At 35.1% G+C, this 22,511-nt stretch overlaps 1 protein-coding gene across 1 annotated transcript in view; it reads left to right on the top strand.

The window, feature by feature from the left end:
- VRK2 (VRK serine/threonine kinase 2) overlaps positions 1-22,511 on the top strand; it is a gene marked incomplete at both ends in the record, with an annotated part of 102,968 nt that overhangs the window by 3,860 nt on the left and 76,597 nt on the right. Inside the window, one exon of the mRNA XM_084235135.1 lies at positions 21,970-22,019. Coding sequence (XP_084091261.1) covers positions 21,970-22,019 — 50 coding nt within the window. The remainder of the gene's footprint in view (positions 1-21,969; positions 22,020-22,511) is intronic.

Here is a 22,511-nt window from a genome sequence, read left to right as displayed (position 1 = left end):
AGTATCCCCTGCTATCTGAATTTCAGAACCTGGATACTGGGAGTATTAGCAAGTGCACATCATTGGTGAAAGACTTAAGGAAATGTTTAGCTATTTTGAGGAAAAGTCCCCATATTTCAGAATATGTAATAAAGCTGTGTGTTCCAAATGCCATGGTTCCACCAGAAGTAGAATTAATAAATAATAGAATCAGCTCTTTAGTGAAATTCCATCAGCAATGGCTTCATTTAATTTTGTTTTTGCTGATTATTTTCAAAGCTAGCTAAGCAAATCTGTGAATCTCATCATGATTTTGTGATTTGCCATGGTTCTCATCACTTTCTGTATATAATTGAAGAAGCAGGTCAATTCAAATTTTCTTTGTTACTTTTATTTCCAGTTACATTCTTTCCAGGTAGACTTTCTAGATGCACTATTTTAGTAGACACTGTGTCAGCATTTGTTGTCTAAGGCTGAGTAGAAACTAACCACTGTGTTTAACTCATTGTATACTACAGCAGTCCTCTAGCTTTGAGATCAATGGCCAAGGCCTTTCAATAATCAGTCACTTATAGTAAAGGGGATGGTGAGAGAAGTTTGGTGTTTGCTCTTGACTTGGAGAAATAATGTGCCTGTAGCATTAATAGAAATAGTTACGAGGGAAAAGAAAAGTCTGACTACAAGAACAAAGCCTAGGTTCTTTCTTTGTGTATGAAAAGGGAAGGGAAAAAGGAAGAAAGGAAGCTGGTTTGTGGATGGGGAAAACTGCTGTCTTTTTTAGTTTCAAGTAGGTGAAAAAGTTTTTAAAACTCAGGGAAGGAGAGAGAGCGCCAAGTGTTTGATTTCTACTCTAGGGCTACATGTAATACAGAGCCACGCAGACCACAGGAGAATCACGTGAATATGCATGTGAGCTTTGGTGTTAGGCAAATCTGGGTTCATTTCTGGCCTGACTGAGGCACTTAAAAATGGACTAACTTTCACCTACTCATAAGTCTTTGTTTCTGTCCTATATAATAGGAATAACAATAATTGTGAGAATTGAATGAGATAATGTATTTAAAGAACTTGGTAAGCACTTAAATTTTATTTATTTAAAATTTTCCTTTCTCAGTGATCATTGGCCTCTAGGCTTAGAGTCTGGTGTGACAGTGGATCAAGATAGAGACATAGATGTCTGCTGGAGGGATTTTCCACTTGATCCTGCCATGGGTCACAATAGACTGAGCTGCTAAAGGGGTAAAATAAGAACATAGAGAATGTCTGTGGAGACCATGACATTTTGCTCACTGACCTATATTGGTTTTTTCCTCTAAAATTGACAATAGTAGCCATGATGACATAGTGATAAGTTCCCATCTGAGCTGTGTCTTATCTGCTTCAGATGGGAGAGACTTTAGGCTTCAGAAGTTAGCCATATCCAGAAAAATAAAATTATAGGTAATAAACTTCAACCAAAGTCCATTAGAGGTTTATCAGATGAGTAAAATAGAAATGATTTATCTCTGGAAATTTAGGTTTTTGAGGTTGGACACAGTGATGACCATTTAGCATCATTGGAACATCAAGGCCAGAATAGATATTTAACAGCTACTTGCCTGAGAGAGATTCAGACTGAGGTTGGGATACTTAACCCAAGTAAGTTAGTTTTAGTCTTTTCCATAATTATAGATTATATAATTAAATTAGCTTTAATCCAGTCTGTAATCTTACAGATGGACCTTAATTATAAAGACAAGTTAACTATTGTAACATTATTTACAAGAATATTATTATATTGACAGTAAGTTGATAGCATTATGTTTTATAAAGAGAAACACATTACTATAAATAAAATTAACTGTGGTGAAGCCTTAAGATCCAACCATTTATCCAGGAATAAATGTTTAGATTCCATCCAGGTGACTGGCATACATTTTTTGGCTTACCCTTTCAAAGTCTCAAGTTTTTTGTTTTTTGTTTTCTTCTCTTTTTAGAAACAGAGAAGTTGGTTGGTGGGGGGAGGTGTAGAATGACTAAGAGTTCTAGAATTTATTAAAGTTTAACTTGTTCTACTGATGAGGAAATAAACATCTATTTATGAAGAAATACAAAAGATTATGAAGGGCCTCTCTGGTGGACTAGGGGTTAAGTCTCAGGGATATCAGTGGCCTGAGTTCCATCCCCAGCCAGCGAGCTAACCCACATATGACGCAGCAGACCTCTCCTGTCTCACCCGCTGCTCTCCTCAGCAGTGTATTTCAGTAAAATCCACATATTCTGCTCCCCATTCTGTCTCTGCTGAATCTTCTCACACCCCCGCACCTCTGACCTACACCCCGGTTCTTTGATGCAAAAATAAAAAGCAGATTATATAATCTGATGCATGTGTAACTTTTACTTTTTAGTCAGGTGTCATGGATTGATTTTTAAGGTATGAGCAGAGTGTTCAGAAGAGCCTAAAAAGAATGCTAACAACAAAGTGGAATTCTTGGAACTCATCTTGCTTCATTACATTGCTGTATTAAATGTTATTTTGGCAGTGTTTTATGGAGAAGACCTGTTATTATGCGACATTATGGTGTCATGACATTTGTCACTATGAAATTTTATAAATGATACTTTGGAGGCGAAGAGAATAAATATGAAAATAAGGATAACATACTAGAAACTATAGTATATATGATACATTAATTTCCAGATGTAGATGTAGATAGATAATAGGTGATTTAATCTGAAAGGGAGATGGGATCACTTGGAATTTTGTGAATTCATCTGTTGGACCCACAAATAAAACTCCGTAGAAGATGCACTTTAATGTTGTATGTGTCATTGTAGACTATTAATTTTGAATTTTTTTTTAAAGATTTATTTATTTTTACAAGCACTGGGTACAGTCAGAAGTGCGGGAGGGTGAGAGAATTCATCAGAGACAAAGCGGGGAGCAGAACAGGCAGACTGATGAAACACACTGCTGAAGGAAGCAGCGGGCGGCAGGAGAGGTCTGCGTGCCATGTGGGACCCTCGCCTCGCGGCCGGGGATCGAACTGGCACTTCAGGGGCTGCAGGCAGCTTCACAACCCAGCGCTCAACTGCTGCACCACCGGGGAGGCCCCATTAATTTTGAATTTTTAAAGAATGAGCAGTGTTCATTTATCTAGCATTTGAAAAATCTAAGTATTTACGAAAGCTTGGAGATCGTCTGTGACTTTGCCTTTGGTTGTCTTTTTCATTTTTTCCCCCAGTAGTCTGTCTTTAAAAATACATTATGTTGTGGTTCTTCATTTTCTACGTTTTATTCTCCAATTGTTTAGCTTAAATGGGGATTTACAAAAACTCTGATTTTCAGTGCACTTATTGCTGTCTTGTAACTATTTACAGTAGTCAAGGTGTTTTAATTTGAAACCTATTGCTATAAGGAAATTTATGAAATGAATTTACCTCTATAGCGACATAATAAAAGAATTCTCAGCTTTGAGAGCTTCTGGTTCCCTTATGAATTGGGGGTTTACTTTTGCTTCTGAAGTATTTTAGGGTTTTTTCCTTCAGATAAGAAGAGGAATAATTGGAGACCTTATGGCCCTTCTTCTAGGACACAGGAAAAAATATAAATAATATATATAAAATAATAAATATAAATATGTGTTATATAATAAATACATAAAATAAATGAGAAGAAAATGGAAAATGAGGACACTTTAAAGCTCTAAATGAGATGATTCACTAGAAATTAGCTATATTGGTAATGAAAATGTTTCCATGACTCACTCTTAATTATACAAAAATACCAATGGATTTTATAGTGCTTAGTACCTGGTTTTACAATTAGTACTTCTATAGAATGTGCCCTATAACTCCATTCCATGGACTAAGTGCATTATACAGTATTTTACGTGAAAGGTTATTTTAGGAAAAAAGTCAGAACACTCAGCAATTTTTCAAGATATTTGTGAAGATTTCCTGTTGCTTTTAAAATGAAGGCCTTAGTTAAGTGGACTTCTTTAACATGTCCAACATTAAACTTTAGGAAAGTGTACTTTGTTATACAAAGTATACTTGAAGAAAAATATTCTGTAGAAAGATATCCATTGAAGGCCAGAAACATCTACAGATGCAATGTGATCCTAAGCAATGAAGCATGTGGCCCTTCATTGGCATTATATGATAACAGGAGGGTCTTCTGGCAGAAGGACTGACTTTTGCTGCGTTCTGCATGCTGCCCCTCCAAACCCATCTTTGATTGGCACCTATGCCCTATTGAAACTGGCATCACACCTTCTAAACGGGCATAGTGCCAGGATAGCAGATGGGTATGGGCACAAGCATGCCAGAAACCCAGTATGTGCATCAAGTTTAAGTATCAGGGGCCCAAACTTACATCCAGGGATATAAAAACTGCAGTCTGTTGAGAGCTTTTTGTGCTTAAGGTTAAAGGACATGCCATTTCTACTCCAGCTTAGTGGCTGATTAATTTTGAAAGTCAAACAGGAGCTCCTGTGGCTGTGTCAGGCAAAATTCTATCTTTGGTGAATGAGAATTACTACTTCATGTAGGGAAGGGAGAGTATTGTAATGAAGTTTCCAGTGAGAGTTCCTATCCTGCAAGAGCCTCCAGCACTTAAGCAGCATGCATTCAGTGGAGATGAATATTTCTATTCTCCAGCAGTGCCAGGTGCAATCAAAGCCAGATCTTCAACCTGCTGCAATGAAGAACCCTAAATTTAGAAAGGGCAGGCAAAGTTTGGAAGAACTCCTTGGTGGCAGCTCTCACCATGCGCTGATGAGGCTTCACAAAAGTGTATAAAGGAGACGACGGAAAAATTCCAAGTTAAAAACCTTCAGAATACTTCAGCCTGAAAAAGAAAGATCTTTCCAAACCAAAGCAAAAAGTTTAGTCCTTTCTCCTCAGTGCAGAAACCCTTCTGAATTTTATATCAATAAAAACTTAGTTTACCAAAATGTTAGAACCATCTTAATGCCTAAGTTGGTAACAAAGCCTCCTATTCTAACATTTATTTCATTGCATGTCTATCATGTATATACACTTCACTTCTTGAATAATGGATATGGCATAAAATTGAGTTCTAAATATCATATTCCTTATGATCGTCTCACACCAACTACAGACTGGGCAAAAAAAAGGGGGGGGCATCAGTTTTGTGATCACTTTAATCGTATCCCCTAAATGCCCTTAAATTTATAGGAATGCCTCTAAGACCAGCTGTGGCCAAGAGGAGCTTTTCCTAATCACGTTATAGCCATTGCTTTTTCTTTTCCACTGTGTAAACTTTATCTATGGAACAGATTCCATGAGACCATTGTGAATACTTCAACGTATTCAAAACATATAACTGCCACAAATTAAACTACTAAAACTAAAGCTGGTGCATTGTAACTGCCAAGTAAAACTGGCACGTCCCTCTGTCAGACTGCAGGAGAGTATGCCATACAGTCCTCGGAAAACACAATTCATCCAGAAGCACTCTTGTCACTTGCTCTGATATTAAACCAGAGAAAGTGACATTAATTAAAGAAGTGACATGAGCCAACAAAGGCAATGAAATTCTAAGCTTGGCTCATATGCAGACCTTAAACCAACTTGCTGTGCTTAGGTATTGTGACCATTTAGAAGAGTAGTGTGGCTATTTCCTACCCTACCTTCCCATTCTGAGACATTTTCAGGCAACTAAAATTTCATATCCAGGGTGGAACTAGCCAGTTGGTACACTGGTAGGCATTGCAGAGTTTCCCAAAATAGTGTGATGGCATGTGATGCATTTACTGCACTTGGTAACTATATGAGATGAACAAAAACTAGAGGAAGAAGAGAGTTGGTTTGACAAAAAAGAAGCAAAAGCCAAACCAGGCTGAGTACCTAGATTTGGTAGACTAGAAGCTCGGCTTGTCTGTTGCTGGGATCATTTGCAAAAACAAATGGTGTCTCGTAGTCCTTATGAAAATTCTGACATGCTAAAGAGGAAAGCAGGAAGTATGCACAATTTTCCTCTCTTTGTTCCCATAATGTACTCTCTCCCAGTGCTTCTCTTATTTCGTGTGATTACTGTTTATATATAATACTATCACAATCATATACACTTTCCCAACTAGATATACACTCCTTGCAGATATTCTTTCAGAGTGCCTAAACAAGCTCTTTCATATGATAGTTTTAAAACAATGATTTGTTAAAAATAAAATTTCCCAGCAAGTAGGTTGTCAGAGATGGAAGTTCATGCTCTTGTACATTATAAGTGGGTGACTCATTACATGCTTTGATTTAGAGATGCTATTTTGTACATTTGGGAAACTTTCCGGGTAGAGTGGTATCTGTTCCTTCTCTTTTCAAGCATATTTTTGAAGTACAAGAAGTTATGTACTTACCATAGTTTGTAGGATTTATTGGGAATCTACTTTGCTAATGCATTGTTAAGGAGAGTATAAAAATGGACATTGTACTGATAAACAGTTTTATGTGTAGAATAAAGCAGTCTACTAAATAGCAGTTAACTAAAGTTAACCTAATAGCTAGTGTAAACTCCTGTGGAGAAATGGGTGGTTTCCCTGTTAAATAGATTAACTTTTAGGCATATAACATGCATCAGTCTACTTTTCAAAGACTATAAATACAACTGTAACAGCAAGTAGATTATTGGAATGTTTTTTAATCTAGATGAATGAACTCTGGTTAAGAGTTTTGTACAGAGTCAGAAGCTTTTGTCATGGTTTCCCGGTATAGGTATTTTATATTTGAAATAAGAAATTTTCTGTGTGTAATTAGTCATGAGGTTTAATGTACATTTTTCTGTCAGGCAGACAATGGCTTTAAAGAGACAGCAGTACTGTAAAGAAGGCCAAAGTTGACACACATACAGGCAAAACAGTGTAGGAAAAATCAACACATTTTGCAGAATCAATCCCTGAAAATGTGTCAGTGTTCAGGAGACAGTCTTTAATTTGCAATCCAAGTGAAAGAGTATTTAAATATGAGAGGCAGTATTATTGAACCCAGCATGCCTGCTACCACTTGTTTGACTAGCTCAGAATAGAACACTGAGAGGCAAGGGCTCAAAGTTAAATGAACATTTATACATTTTAAAATCAAATGAAAGATTCAGAGTATATTCATGAATTAAATTTTTTTCCAGAACCCTAAATTTAATCAGCTGGAATTACTTTTATAGTGTCATTCTATTTAACTTTTGGAAATGATGAATTTGCCTTTTAATAGGGATGCTGTATTTTATCATGAAGATGAAACAAACTGTCTTTTGTTAATTATTCCCCAGAGACACTGGCCATTTTTCTTTCCCGTGCTTAGTGTGGAGTAAAGGCAGCTTCCCGCAAATTTATTTCAAGCAAGAGCAATCTGAAGCTGCAACTTGTGAAAGAGGCATAGTTTCCATTGTAGGTGTTCTGAGTGACACCTAATGAAATTCTTAGAGGTAATGTTACCAAAACCTCACTGAAGAGGCCATGAACATAGAGCACAAAAAATTAAAAGAGAGTGAGTCTCCAGTAAAGAGTATTAGGGTGTGTGTGTGTGTGTGTGTGTGTGTGTGTGTGTGTGTGTGTGGCATGTGCTACCTGCTAGGGATAGTTCTTGAAATCTTTTTTAAGGAAATCCATTATCATCATCATCACATCATTTACTAAAATCTTTCAGGGACTGTGTGCCAAGCCATGTGCTAAATGCATTATATGCATTATTTAATCTTCCCAACAACTTCATACAGAAGATGTAGAGACCCAGGGAGGTTAAGTAATTTGCCTTCATGCCATAGTTTGAGCAATTGTCTCTGTCTACATTTGAATCCTGGTCTCTGCTCTATGGGTTGATGTCCTCCAACAAATGATACTATGAACTTATTGCTAGCCAGAAAAAATAGTGACAAATGATTATGATAAGCTCATTTATAAAATTACAGTGAAATATCTAATTGATAATAGTGATAACTAATTTAAGAAGTTGGTTAGTGATGATGCTGATAATGGTGTCATTTTCATTCAGACTGACAACTCAAGATGTAGAGTACTAGTTATATGTTTTTGAGTTCTAAAAATCTGTGAAAGAATATCTGATTTATATTACATATATGTAATGTTAAGAAACTAGAAAATATGTTAAAACATTCTATACCTTAGGTCAAACAATATTTTTATGGGAATAAGTGAGAAGAATCAACCAATGATACATACCAACTGATGAGAAAAATTTATATTTTTCTGCTTTTTAAAAAATTATTCTAGTTTATAGGGGGTTTATAAATTTGTTTGAATCTAGTAAACAGCAGGAAAATCAGAAGAGTTCTCTTTAAAAACCTGTGATCAATTTCAATAAACATCATGTAAAAATAGAAATTTTTACAAATGCTGAATTATTCTTGACCAGCAGTGTGTTTTGTCAGTCTGCCTGTTCTGTTCCCTGCTCTGGCTCTGGTGAATTCTCTCACCTTCCTGCGCTTCTGACTGTACCCAGTGCTTTTATAAATAAATAAATCTTAAAAAAAAAAAAAGAAAAATATTAAAAAAAAATAAATAAATTCCCTCAGAATACTATTGCATAGTAGTGGTGATTTATTTCATATCTATAGATGAGTTTATGAAAAAAATATTTTGTGAAAAAATTATGAGAGCAAAAGGGAGAGGAGGCTCTAATGGAGGATTACCGGGGCTTTGGTGGTGGGTGTGGTGAGGTAACATACAATTGTAGAGGTATAAACCTATACCCCTAAGATACATACTGTGATGTAAATCAAAATTACTTCAATAACTACAACTTTAAAAAATGTATTTTATGTAGATGCAAATCTTTAAGTATTAATGGAAAATAGCTTAGATATTGCAATGCTAGTTGTTATGCTAGAATACTTTTTTCTTTTGAGTACGTATATACATAATAAGAAAGTATGAACATACTACATTCAAATACATGTTTTGAGCACCTATGGTGATATGGGGTTACTTCATTTTCTGGAGAATGTGAAGAAAAGCTATTCATTATATACTTGATTTTCTTTCCGTTAAAAGATCACTATGTGTTACAACTGCATCTGCAGTGTCAAATGTGAGTATTACATTGGAGAATGGAGTATTAGTACAAATTATTGGAAGGATGGTAGAAGGAAAGGTAGTAAAAAACATTAAAAAATCCCAACACAAACACTTCAAGAAAAGTGAGATGACACCTGAGTGGAAAAATTCTATATTGTGGAGAAACAAACAAGGGCATAAAATAATGATACATTATTAATTTAAAAAAAAAGTGAGAAGAAAGGTAAATGTTGCTACGATGGAAAGGAGAAGAAAATTTGTATTGACTTCTCTAACATCAGAATTCCTATTCCAGCAGAAAGCCTTTGAACAAGTGTGAGTGAAATTAGTTTTATGCAGAAAGATGGCATTATGAAATTTCTATTTGGTAAAGAACTTTTTAATTCCTTCTGACCCTGAAAGTGTATGAGGAAATGGTGGTGAGAGATACTGAAACATGGATAGAAATTTTAAAGAAAGAATGGACTAAGTGTAGCGAAGAATTATTTGTACTATTAATGAGTAAGCAAAGCACATCTAAGTCATAGAAAAATGGCATAAAGACCATCTAGAAGAAAAAAACAGTTCAAATATCTTTTTATGTAATACATCTTTTTTTTTTAAAGATGTATCTATTTATTTATTTATACAAGCACTGGGTACAGTCAGAAGCGCGGGAGGGTGAGAGAATTCACCAGAGCCAGAGCAGGGAGCAGAGCAGGCAAAAGGACCGAAATACACTGCTGAGGGGAGCAGCGGGCGGCAGGAGGGGTCTGCGCGCTATGTGGGACCCACCTCTGGTGGCCGGGGAGCAGCTGGGGATCGAACCAGCGCTGCAGAGGCCGTGGGCAGCTTTGCAACCCAGTGCTCAACCGCTGCGCCACCGGGGAGGCCCATGTAATACATCTTTAGATAATAAGAACATGTGAAAATGTAGAGGCCTGCAAAATGGAGAGGGTACAAGAAATATTTAAATATTTACTCAATCTGAACCTCATTTAAGTGTGAATATAGCAAATTGTTTCAGCAAGTTAGGGTGGGGCTACCGTGGTTACATAATGGATTTTTCAACTTAGAATTGACAGTATCATTTCAGGAAGTGAGGTAAAGAACTACATCAGCTGTTAATTCACTGACTGAAAATAGATAGCTAAGAAAAATATGACTATCATTCTAGTATACAATCTAGTCAAATTGAATATCTTTTAAGTGACAGAAGGAAACACTTGAAGGTTTAGGAAATCTGAAGTTGTTTCATAATAGAGTACCACAAGAATGAAATAGACTTGAAGGTAAATAATTGAAAGAGACAAGATATAAATAATAATAAGATTTGATGATAGAGAGTAAGAACTGTTGAATAATACTGGGTTGTCAGAAAAGTCATAACCCATTTTTGCATTTTTGTTCATTTTTAGAAAGTACTGGAGTCATTCATAGCTTTGTTACTGCTAGTCATTTGACAACTGACAGTTCTATCTTCATTCTAAAAAAAAAAAGGCAACATGGTTGAGATTTGAAGATTTTGCAACAAGTTGAAGAATGAAAACCAACTGCATTTTTGCCATATTTTACTGTTTTACTTCCGTAAAGGGAAGAACATTTGTCAAGCTTGTGAAAAGTGGCATAAAGTTTGCGGTTACGATGCTCTATAGGAATATCTGTGCCAGTGATGGTTCACAAAATTCTGTGCTGGTGATTTTGATCTCAATAATGCTCCTTGGTCAAGGAGGTACACTAAGGTTGATGATGACAAAATAAAGGCATTGACTGAGTCAAACCCATGTTAAATGACATGAGCGATTGCAGAAACATTGAACATACATCATCAAAGAATTAACAACTACCTGAAAAAGCTGGGATACATAAGCAAACTTGATATTTGGTTTCCTCATGAACACAAAGAAGTTCATTTGACAGTGCATATAAACATCTACAATGTGCTCACTGAACATGAGGAAAATGGTCCTTTTTTGAAATGACCGATAGCTGCTGATGAAAAGGGGACTGTTTACAACAATGTGGTGCGCAAAAGGTCTTGTTCCCAGGGCCTCCCCTGGTGGCTCAGCGGTTGAGCGCTGGGCTGCGAGGCTGCCCACAGCCTCTGCAGTGCCGGTTGGTTCCCCTGCTGCCCGCGAGGGTCCCACCAAAAAAAAAAAAGGTCTTGTTCCCAATGTGATGGTTCGCCTCAAACTACATCGAAAGCAGACAGTCATCAGAAGAAGTCTATGCTCTCAGTGTGGTGGGATTTTAAAGGTATTGTGTTTTTCGACCTCCTACCAAGTAACCAAGCAATCCATTCAAAATGTGTATTGTTAGCAATTGGACAGTTTGAATGAACCCATCAACCAGACATGTCCAGAGCAGGTTAATCATAAAGGAGTTGTGTTTCATCATGACAGCACGAGACCACACACAAGTATGATCACCTGTCAAAAATTATTGGAGCTTGGATGGGATGTGTTGCCACATCCACCTTACTCAAGCCAGACCTTGGCCATCAGACTTCCACTTGTTTCACTCTTTTCAAAATCCCTTGTGTGCTAGAATGTTCACTTGAAATGGAGCTGTAAATCAGCACCTTGTTCAGTTTTGCATTGATAAAGACAGGTCCTTCTATGAACGAGGAATGATAAATATAACTCAAAGATGGCAATTCATCTTTATTCTTTTTTTTTTAAGATTTATTTATTTATTTATACAAGCACTGGGTACAGTCAGAAGCATGGGAGGGTGAGAGGATTCACCAGAGCCAGAGCAGGGAACAGAGCAGGCAGACTGACGAAATACACTGCTGAGGGGAGCAGCGGGTGGCAGGAGAGGTCTGCACGCCATGTGGGACCCTTACCTGGCAGCCGGGGATCGAACAGCTTCACAACCCAGTGCTCAACCGTTGCGCCACCAGGGAGGCCCCATCTTTATTCTTTATATAAAGAAATTACCTTTGGAAAACAGAAAAAATACATCATGACTTCAATAATTAGGGATCTTTGAAGTTAAGTTTGTAGAATTTTATAATGCATTTTATATTCCATTGTAGATTAATGAACTATGGTTAAGAATTAGAAGGTTAAAAGTTGAAAAAGTTGTTACATATCAACCCTCAAGCAAGCTTAGAAAACTTAGAATGAAGGTAGTAATAATAATGAAAACATCTGAATTAAGATATGTAAATGTTAATACTATTTGAGAAATAGAAAAATGAATTGAAAGCAATAACTTGTTTTAAAATATATACTGTGTATCACAGCTTATTGGTGTTTTTTTTTTTTTTTTGCATTTTCTGTCCCAGTTGTACTTTGTGTTTTAGTTTTCAGAAATAATTTTGTCACTAAGCATATTCTTTGCATTATTATGTACTTATATTTTTTGCTAGTAATATTACAACCTTAATATAGAGAAAAAGTGGACTTTATATGTTTATTTACATTTCTGTGACAGTAAGGAAGTTGTGAAAGAAGTGCAGGAGAATAACAATATTATAAGTTTACAGTGTTACACTACAGTTCCCGGTTACATTAGATAAAAATGGTCTGAAATCCTCTCAAAGGATACTACTGACAAAAAAATCTCATAATCATTTGCAGAAAGAGATAAAATTAAAATGATGAAACAGAAAGACTTAAAAAGAGTAAGATTTTTATGCACATGTAAACAAAGAGTGAAACATTAAGCAGAGTTTTTATTTGTGGTTAATATTTTCCATTCCATAGTGAAAATCATTGAGAGCTAAACAAGGGCGTTAATACAATGGTAAATATAATGCTAGAATTTAATATGGCCAGAATGCCACTTAAAAAGAAAGAAGAGAATATCTAGCAGACATGCAATAAGACATTATTATAAATTCTTAGTGGAGATACTATAACCAAACTCCAAAATGACAAATCATTAGTAATAGGTTTTCAAACTGGTCCCTTAAGGATTCCAGGTGTACAGGTGAAAAGGATAAGGATTCATTCCATGTTTCAGCCTGAATATTCCTATGTTAATCTATTCTACATATCTAGCTTCCAAGAAAGTGTTTGAAGATAATTGATTGTGCTACAATCATTAATCAGCTACAAAGTTAAATATGTAATTAGAAAGAAATAGCTTATTTTTGGAAGGGACTTGCCAGTCTTATAGAATAAGCTTTTTCTACCTAGCTATACATGAAATCATTTTAAAAATTAAAATGATGATTTGGTAAAAGTATAAATTTTATATGTAGTGGTCTTGGAATTCATTACTGGAAAGAAATACCAAAGTCAAGTTGCTTATTCTGTTTTACTTTTTATTACCTGCATTCTATTTCTAGTTCCTATACAAGTTATATTTGAAATTCACCTTCCTCTTGAAGCATGTTTTTTTTTTTTTTTTTTTGCATTTTCTGCCCGAGTTGTACTTTGTGTTTTAGTTTTCAGAAATAATTTTGTCACTAAGCATATTCTTTGCATTATTATGTACTTATATTTTTTGCTAGTAATATTACAACCTTAATATCGAGAAAAAGTTGACTTTATATGTTTATTTACATTTCTATGAATTTTCACACACCACCACAACCAAAACTGATTCACCATCCCTAAAATCTTCCTCATTTTATACCTTTGTAGTTTCATCCTTACTGGTGACTACTGATCTTTTCTCCATCACTACAGCTTTGTCTTTTTAAGAATTTACAGAATTCCTGTTAATGGAACCATGCAGTATGTAATCTTCTGAGATTGGATATTTTCACTTAGCATAAAATCTTTGATATTTAACTGAGTTCTGCATATCCTTGGTTCTTTTCTTCTGATTGTCAGATTTTATTAAATGGGTATGCCTGCTATTGAATGATATTTGGGTAGTGTGATTACTTCAACTTTGTTCTTTCCTGCCTTTCTGTATACATTTTATAATCAATTTATATAGAAAAAAATCTTGTTGATTTTAATTAATATTGAGGTAAATCTGTAGATTAATTTGAGGGAAATTGGCATTCTTACATGTTGACTATTTTACTTCATGTTTCTCTCCATTTCTTCAGTTCTTTACTTTCATAAGCATTTCATAGTTTTTAGCATATTTGTCTTGTATCATATTGTTAGGTGTGTGTGTATATATATATATATATATATATGCAGGTTTTTTTCCCATTTTTTAAATTTTTGGTGCTATTAAAAATACTGCTTTTGTAATTTTAGTTATCAGAATACAAAAATATATATTCTCTCTATATAGGAATCAGCATTTAGAAATAAATTTTTTTTGTGTGTTGCCCTAACATTCCATAATCTTGGTAAAATCACTTATGCTAAGATTTTTTTGGGGGGCGCAGATTCTTTGGGATTTTCTCTGTAGATAGTCATATCATTGGTAAATAAAGGGCACTTTATTTCTTCTTTCCAATCTGTATATATCTTTCATTTATTTTGTTATGACTCATTGCATTGGCTAGGACTTCCAGTACTTTGTTAAATAGGAATAGTGCAAATGGACACATTTGAGTTACCTCAGTTTTAAGGAGAAAGCATTTAGCCTCTCATCACATAGGATGATGTTAGCTATAGGTTTCTGATTGATTCTCTTTACTAAGTTGGGGAACTTCTCCCGTAGTAACTTTTAGAGTTCATACTGGGAATGAATATTGAATTTTAACAGTGCTTTTCTGCATCAGTTGATATGATTATGCACTTTTCTCTATATTCTTGCCGGTATTTATCTCCTATCCTTTTGATAATAGTCTTGCTAATAGTGTAGGGTGCTATCTCATTATAGTGATGATTTGTATTTTCCTGGTGAGCACCTTTTTGTGTACTTGTACCTATTGGTCTTTAGAAAAAGGTCTATTCTAAAGTCTTTTGTCCATTTTTAAATTGTGTTATTGAGTTGTGTCATTTCCCTGTATGTTTAGGATATTGGTGCTTATTAAATTAAGCACATTAACAGCTTCACAAAAATTGTTTTGGAAAGATTTTCTTCCGTTCCATAGATTGCCTCATTTTGTTGATGGTTTCCTTTGCTCTGCAGAGAAGTCTGTATGTTTGACAAGTCCCACTTAGTAGTTTTGCTTTTAATTGTCTTTGCTGTTTGGTATCACATTCAGAAATTTTCCTGGGCTTGATTTACATATTTTGACATTACATTACCAGATGTTTCAAGTTTATGTTTTGTCTTTCATAAAATCATTACTTTTATGATTCAGTTGGACAAAATTTAATATAATAAATTTATTTAATTTTGAAAATGGTTTTCCCACCTTCTTTCAACTAGTTTTGGCTAGTTTATTTCCTGCCATTTTAATTTGTTTCTCTGCATCGCTGGGTTTAAATTGTGTTTCACAAAGAGTGTACATTTATGTACTTGTTTACTTAAGAAGCTTATAGTTTTTCTTTAACTGGTGACCTTATTCTATTCAAATTTATTATAATTTTTAGCACAGTGTTTTTTTTTTTTTAAATTTATTAAGTATACTTTTTTTTTTTTTTAAAGATTTATTTATTTATTTATACAAGCACGGGGTACAGTCAGAAGCGCGGGAGGGTGAGAGAATTCACCAGAGCCAGAGTAGGGAGCAGAGCAGGCAGAAGGACGGAAGTGCACTGCTGAGGGGAGCAGCGGGCGGCAGGAGAGGTCTGCACGCCATGTGGGACCCTCCTCCAGTGGCCGGGGAGCAGCCGGGGATCGAACCGGCGCCGCAGAGGCCGCGGGCAACTTCACAACCCAGCGCTCAACCGCTGCGCCATCCGGGAGGCCCCAATTTTTAGCGCAGTGTTTTTTCCAAATGTCATTGATTATAATATCATTATATTAAGTATGTTGAGCCTCCATTATCTTCTTAAAACTTAATAATCTTCCTCTTGAATCTTTTTTGTGTTAATAAGGGCCTACTTTATGGCTAATACTTAAAACTCATAGAACACTCATTTGTCGCATTACATCTTTATAAACTTTTTTTTTTCACTAATAACAATTTATGGCCCTTGGTTAATTCATTTTTTTATTGATATGGCAAATTTTCTTTTCATTACCAAAATAGTGTAAATGACATACTTAGAGTGTAATAATAGCAGCTATATACATACTCATGAAGTGAAAACGAATGGACAGGTAGGACTGGCCTTGTGCCTGTGCAGGCAGTCATTGCATCCTACACGTTTGTGGTCGACAGCAGCTTTAGGCTCTCAAGAATTATGAGATGCAGTCCGATTTCAGAGATTTTAAAATATGAAAAAGTTTGCAGCTAAAAATTGATATATTCAATATTTACTGTTGTCTTTTTTCTATCTGCTGTCTTTTTGATCTTTTAAAACTTTCCTATGTTTTAGTAGGTTGTTTCCATTTTCTTTATTCTGATTTTGATTATGAATTTATTTTTTTTACTTTAGTGGTTACCCATTAACTTTCTTGATTTAACAAACTATAAGATAATCAATGTCTCAACTGTGGTGCAGCAGTTGAGCGCTGGGCTGCAAAGCTGCCTGCAACCTCTGCAGCGCCGGTTCGATCCCCGGCTGCCTGCGAGGGTCCCACATGGCGCACAGACCTCTCCTGCCACCCGCTGCTCCCCTCAGCAGTGTATTTCATCACTCTGCCTACACTGTTCCCCGCTCTGGCTCTGGTGAATTCTCTCACCCTCCCGTGCTTCTGACTGTACCTAGTGCTTGTATAAATAAAAAATAAATCTTTAAAAAAAAATAGACTTTATAGAATTTAAACTCTGGTCACTATAGTCCTGTCTTGCACATTATTTTTGTCTGTTTTCAGTGTAACTTTTCTAGACTTATAATTATTTTCTCTCAGCGTATGAAAGTGATATAATTCAGTTGTTTTTATTCCCTTGTTGCTATTGAGTAGTCTGTCATCACTTCCATCTTTTTATGTAATTTTCCATCACCTTGATTGGTAGTACTTTATCTTTAATCTGTGGTTTGACTATGGTAGACTGAACTACAGATTTACAAACTTTCTTACTGGAGACTTGTGATTTTTAAGTGAAACATTTATTTTTAAAGTGCCTGTTCTCCATTGTCTCATTTGCAAATTTTTGTTTGAAACTTGTTTCTCTGTCACATAGTACCTTGGTGTTTTATAGTCTCCTTGCCATACCTTACGTCTCTGTTGCTCTATGATGAATTCTGTATTTTCTCAGTGCTAATGTGATTCATTCATTCATTCTCTTTTTTAGCCTATTTCATCTACCACTTTGTCCATTCATTAAGTTTTAAGTAGCAATTATTATATATGTATTGCATATTTTACTATATAGGAAAGTGCATAACATAAAGTTTACCAGAAAATATAAGTCAAGAACTCAAAATCCCCATCCAGGTCAAGCCGTGTAATTATATAGCCCATTCTCCAGAGCTCCAGCACCTCTTCCCTTCTATGTAGCAGAAACCATACTGTTTGGGTTATTTATGGTTTTTTACTGTTTTTATTTCACTGTTTTTCATTACAGAATGTATATATGCAATCTAAACAAATAATTATGGATTCTGATTTATGTGCCAACTTTCAACGTTTTGTCTTTAAGATGTATGTATAGTGCTACAGTATCTATATTTCATTTATTTTCTTTGCTGTAATATATTTCATACTATAGCTATAATATACTTTGTTAAATATTCTATTGAGAAAATAGATGTTTGGGTGGTTAGCAATATTTGTCTTCTCCAAATTCAACTTAACTTCCTTTTTTGTGGTCACTAGCTCATAGATCTGATTCTTTTTTAGTTGCAGCCAGTTTATTCAGTTATTTTCATGGAACATTTCTCCTCATTTCTTATGTTGTTAACTTTGTGTCTGTTATTTTAAGCAGACATTTTATTTTTACAGTAGGTCTGAGTGTCTTGGGTTTATTTTTCCTTCTGGTTGTTGTCTTGCCCTGTTTTGCAATTTTGGATTGCTACCTCATTTTTAGCTCTACTTTATCACTAGGAATTCTAAACTTTCAGTGTGTCCCTTAAAGGAGATTTATTTCTTGCTTTTGCCAAGAACTATGAATTATTGCATTAGGACTTCCTGATAAAGTAAGTCTTGTAATACTTAAATATCAGAGGAAACTGTGTATTTCCTCATACTCAGGCTCAGGACAAGATTGCTTTTTTTCCCTCCATCTTCTTTTCTTTCTTTGGTGACGCTGGTTCCTGTCTGTCTATAGTCTCCCTCTCATTTGTTCTTCAATACTTCTTCCCCTCTCTCCTTGTTTCCCTGACTTCCTCCCTTTCTTCCCTTCTCCTTGCTCCCTATTTCTTTCTGTCTTTTTAAATACCCCACAATACTGAGGATGTAGCACTTTGTTTGCCATTTGTCTTTATCTGGTGATCTTCAAAGTTCTGAGTCTTGCAGGCCTGAGAACTATCCCTTTTCCCAGGAGAGCCTTGATTCTCTTTCCTTGGTTACCTGGACTGGGCAGCCTCTTTCAGGACTGCAGAATGCTCATGTACAGTTTCTGAATTTTAGATTTCTCTTTGTTTTTGACTCCCCCCACCTTTTTTTTAACCAGATGAACTTTGTATTTTTAAGAGGTTGCATTTATTTTGTTGAGTATCCTTGTTATTTTATAGAGGAAACATATTTTGGCTTCTCTGCTATACCAGTCTATTGACATTCTGTACCAGATTACATCATATTTCAGGTTTTTATTTTATTTTTTTTAAGATTTATTTATTTATTTATACAAGCACTGGGTACAGTCAGAGCACGGGAGGGTGAGAGAATTCACCAGAGCCAGAGCAGGGAACAGAACAGGCAAACGGATGAAGTACACTGTTGAGGGGAGCAGCGGGTGCGGCAGGAGAGGTCTGCGCGCCATGTGGGACCCTCGTCGGGGGCTGGGGATCGAACTGGCACTGCAGAGGCTGTGGGCGGCTTCACAGCCAATGGCTCAACTGCTGCACCACCAGGGAAGGCCCATATTTCAGGGTTTTAGAGTTGTTTCTGTTTGTTTTTTGGTGCCAGAATCAGAAACTCAAATGAATGAAAGCAAAAGGGGGATTTGTTGACTCTGTTCCTGAGAAATAGATGACTTTTCGGGATCAGTTATAGGTAGATTCAGTTCTTGAACAATATCACTTGAGCTTGCTCTCTCCCTGCATTAACCCTACTTTCCTCAGTGATGGGTATGTTTTTCTGACTTTATTTGCCATTTAACTAGGGAAAGCCATCACTGCAATTTCTAGGATTTAAGTATCCTTACAGTTTATGATCTGTCTTGTGTTATGTAGCATTTTAACATCAAATTCTAAGGAAAACTATTTTACATAATTATACCACTTTGCCCTTTTTGAACCTGTTATGTAGCCCGTGGGCTTATTTTTCCAGTTAGCCTGACTTGGTCCTGTGGTCAGCTCCGTCATAAAAGAGGATAGATATGATAGACAGCTGTACTGGCTCATGTAGATAGATAGTGGGAGGATTGGTTCCTTAGAGAGAATACTAGTTCCATTTCCCAATGAATAGAGAAGTGCTAGGAAGACAACTATTTTATGGGTTCACAATGCATTACTTAACAAGTCATCAGACCTCTTGTCAGAAATCTAACTGAAGATTTGAGACTAATAACTTTCAACGCTATCACTCTTTATGATTGGTTATTCTTTTCAGCCTCCCAATAGATTAATTACCTATTGCCTAACAAACTAGATCCATTTTCTTCCATCTTTAAGTTTTATCAGTTTCATTTTGTGAAATCTCTGGGATCTGCTCATTTTTCTTATATCTAACATTTATACTGTAATTCAAGATCTAGTTCACTCTTTTCTGATCTGTCAAAATGAAATCCTTACTATTCTGTCCTTATCTATTCTGGTTCCCCTTTACTCTCATCTCCATACTGTAGTGTAATGATCTATTCAGAATGCAAATCTAGTTATGTGTTTCCAATCCTACCTCAAACTTTTAAAGCCTTTCATTAGACAGATCACTATTAACCACATTTGCATCTAGCCCATTACTGTCTTTCCAGCTATTCTAGGTCAATCATCCCCTCTTGTATAGATTATACATTTTTACAGTGCCACCTACCTCTCCTTTTAACATTTATTATTAATTTGACATTAGCATGAGTAAATTTGATGAATGTCTGATTTTTCTACTAGATTATAAAAGCAGACACCATATATAGAGTACACATATAGCCATCAAATGATAAGTGTGGGATGTTTCAAGTTATATGCAAATATGTTATGTTCATGTGCTAATATAAGTAGGGAATAATTTGATGGGAAATTTTGGATTATAAAGTGGTATAGATATACTGATTGAAGGCAGCAAGGAGTAGGCCTTGGACTGGTTGGGTATCTTTTTTTTCCAGTGGCAACATAATGTTATTTACATCGTTGAAAACTCCTGTCTTCCTTCTATATCCTCCAACTTTTTATATTCTATTATGTTAAAGATTTGTATGCTGCCAGAACCACTTGCTTTTAGACAAGAAGTGGGGAGTTTATACCAACTTCTGTATCAAAAAAGACTGTTGCTGTCCCTAGTGGAGCCAGAGGTAGAGCCGGGCTACTAATCCCCAGGTTTGAACACCATACTTCTAAAGATTGTTTGACAAAAGGCAGGAGGAATGGCTTTCGTTACCTCTTCTTCTGTATACTAGCCCTTCTGTTTATACTTTTAGTTTTAGTCTTCCTTAGATATGTATAACCCATCTCTCCTGCAGTTCCTTTGGGACTACTGCATGTCTGGGTAAAATAAAATGACTTACATGAATAAAGATGAAAAATTTTTAATTGATATAAATAGATACAGTTTCTTTGATACTGTACAAAGGTTTGAGTTCACAATTTATACTACATATGAACTAAATGTAATAACTCTTGAACTTTCTAATAGCATTGCTGGTATCAAAATTTATGAAGAGTTGTGTATTAATTTATTCAACTGTGAAACTAGAATTTATACACTTTAGTATATTTTTTACAACTATAATGTGAATAGAGAAAAGTTGATAAAATTAGAAGATAAAAAAGAAAATGTTAGGAGTTGTGATAGAGAACAACACATTTGATAAATACAGGGACATTATTTATACCCAAGGAATTTAATCTTGTTCTCAATCTGGTAACTACTAATTTTCTATCACATGTAATACTAGTTCTGTAATTTTTCCCTTTTATATTCCTTTAAGCATCATCTTAACACAGCACAGTTACTAGCCTGTGGCTAAATAAATATTGATTAGGTGAATGAATGAAGAAAAGTGGGTGAAGAGTAAATAGATGAATGACAAAATTCTATACTTCACATTGTAGATATTTTACATATCAACTGCTCATCAAAATTAAAGAGTAATCTTAATGATTTACATAATGTAGAGGACAGGATTGATTTGAACATGAATTTTTAGAAGTTAGGTTTACTATATGTGAAATATAGTTTGCAAATAATATGAACTAACATAACTTGTAATTGAAATGAGATTATGAGATACATATTTTTAAATGTAGGAATCATTGTTAGAGTCAACAAAAGATGATTTTTAAACTTTTACTACCATTATAGCCTGATTCTGGAATTATGGCAAGTAAAAATTTTGAACTTTCTACTTAAAATGAATCAGTTTTCATTTCTGAATCTTTGTAGATTTTAATTAAGTAAGATTGAACCCCAGTGTATTTTACAATATATCTCTTGTTGGATTTAATGCTTTTGATATATATCTAGGGAATATTTCTCTTACCTTTGAATCAATGTATTTAATATCTGTTGTTTTGCATGTTTGAATACTTGAATATGATTCATGATAAAGAATGTGGATTATGGTGTCAGACAAATTTGAGTTCCTGAATCTAATCTGCTGCATCTCAGCAAATTATTCAATTTAGTGAGCAAATTATTTAAATCTTAGGAGGATCTTTTGTAAAATGCAAAAGATATCTATTATAAAATTTTCTTGCAAGGTTATAATAAACTAATATATGTAAAGTGCTTAGCACAGTGTCTGGGATTTGATAGTTATTTAGTAATTGGGAACTATTTTTTCTCCACTTGTTTTGTTCTGCAGCTTTCCCCACAAATAAACCAGACAAAGATGCAAGACATGTAATAAAAGTGGTAAGTATTGTTCTTTACTAAATATGTATTTCATAAATGTTTGACTTTTTTCTTTGATGCTTTGTTCTTTTTTATTTTTGTAAACTTAGTTTTCATAATTTTACTTATCAGTAGACCTAATGTTATATTTGTATATATTAAAGTGTAAATACTAGGAAACTTTATTTTTGATTGACATTTATATTTTGCATCATATCTAGCTAGCTGTCTTTTTCCCTTCCTTTCCTCCTCCTCCCCTGCTTTACATGGTAAGTTCCTTAAATACAGGAGTGGGGTTTTCTTTTTCTTATCCTGTGTCTAGTAAAATGAATGAAGTATAGTGGACACCTAGTTAAAGTTATCATGTATGAACCACCGGAGTGGTTTGCAGCATATCCTGCTTGATGTACATGTTGGCACACATTGAGTGTCTGCGTATGTGTGTCTACAAATCTCAGTGCTATTATGCACATCTTTCCATTAGAAGACATCTTTCATGTGTAAGTCAGTATG

Source organism: Talpa europaea (genome assembly GCF_964194135.1).
Source record: "Talpa europaea genome assembly, chromosome: 6".
Taxonomy (NCBI): Eukaryota; Metazoa; Chordata; class Mammalia; order Eulipotyphla; family Talpidae; genus Talpa; species Talpa europaea.
This window is presented reverse-complemented; position numbering and strand designations above follow the sequence as displayed.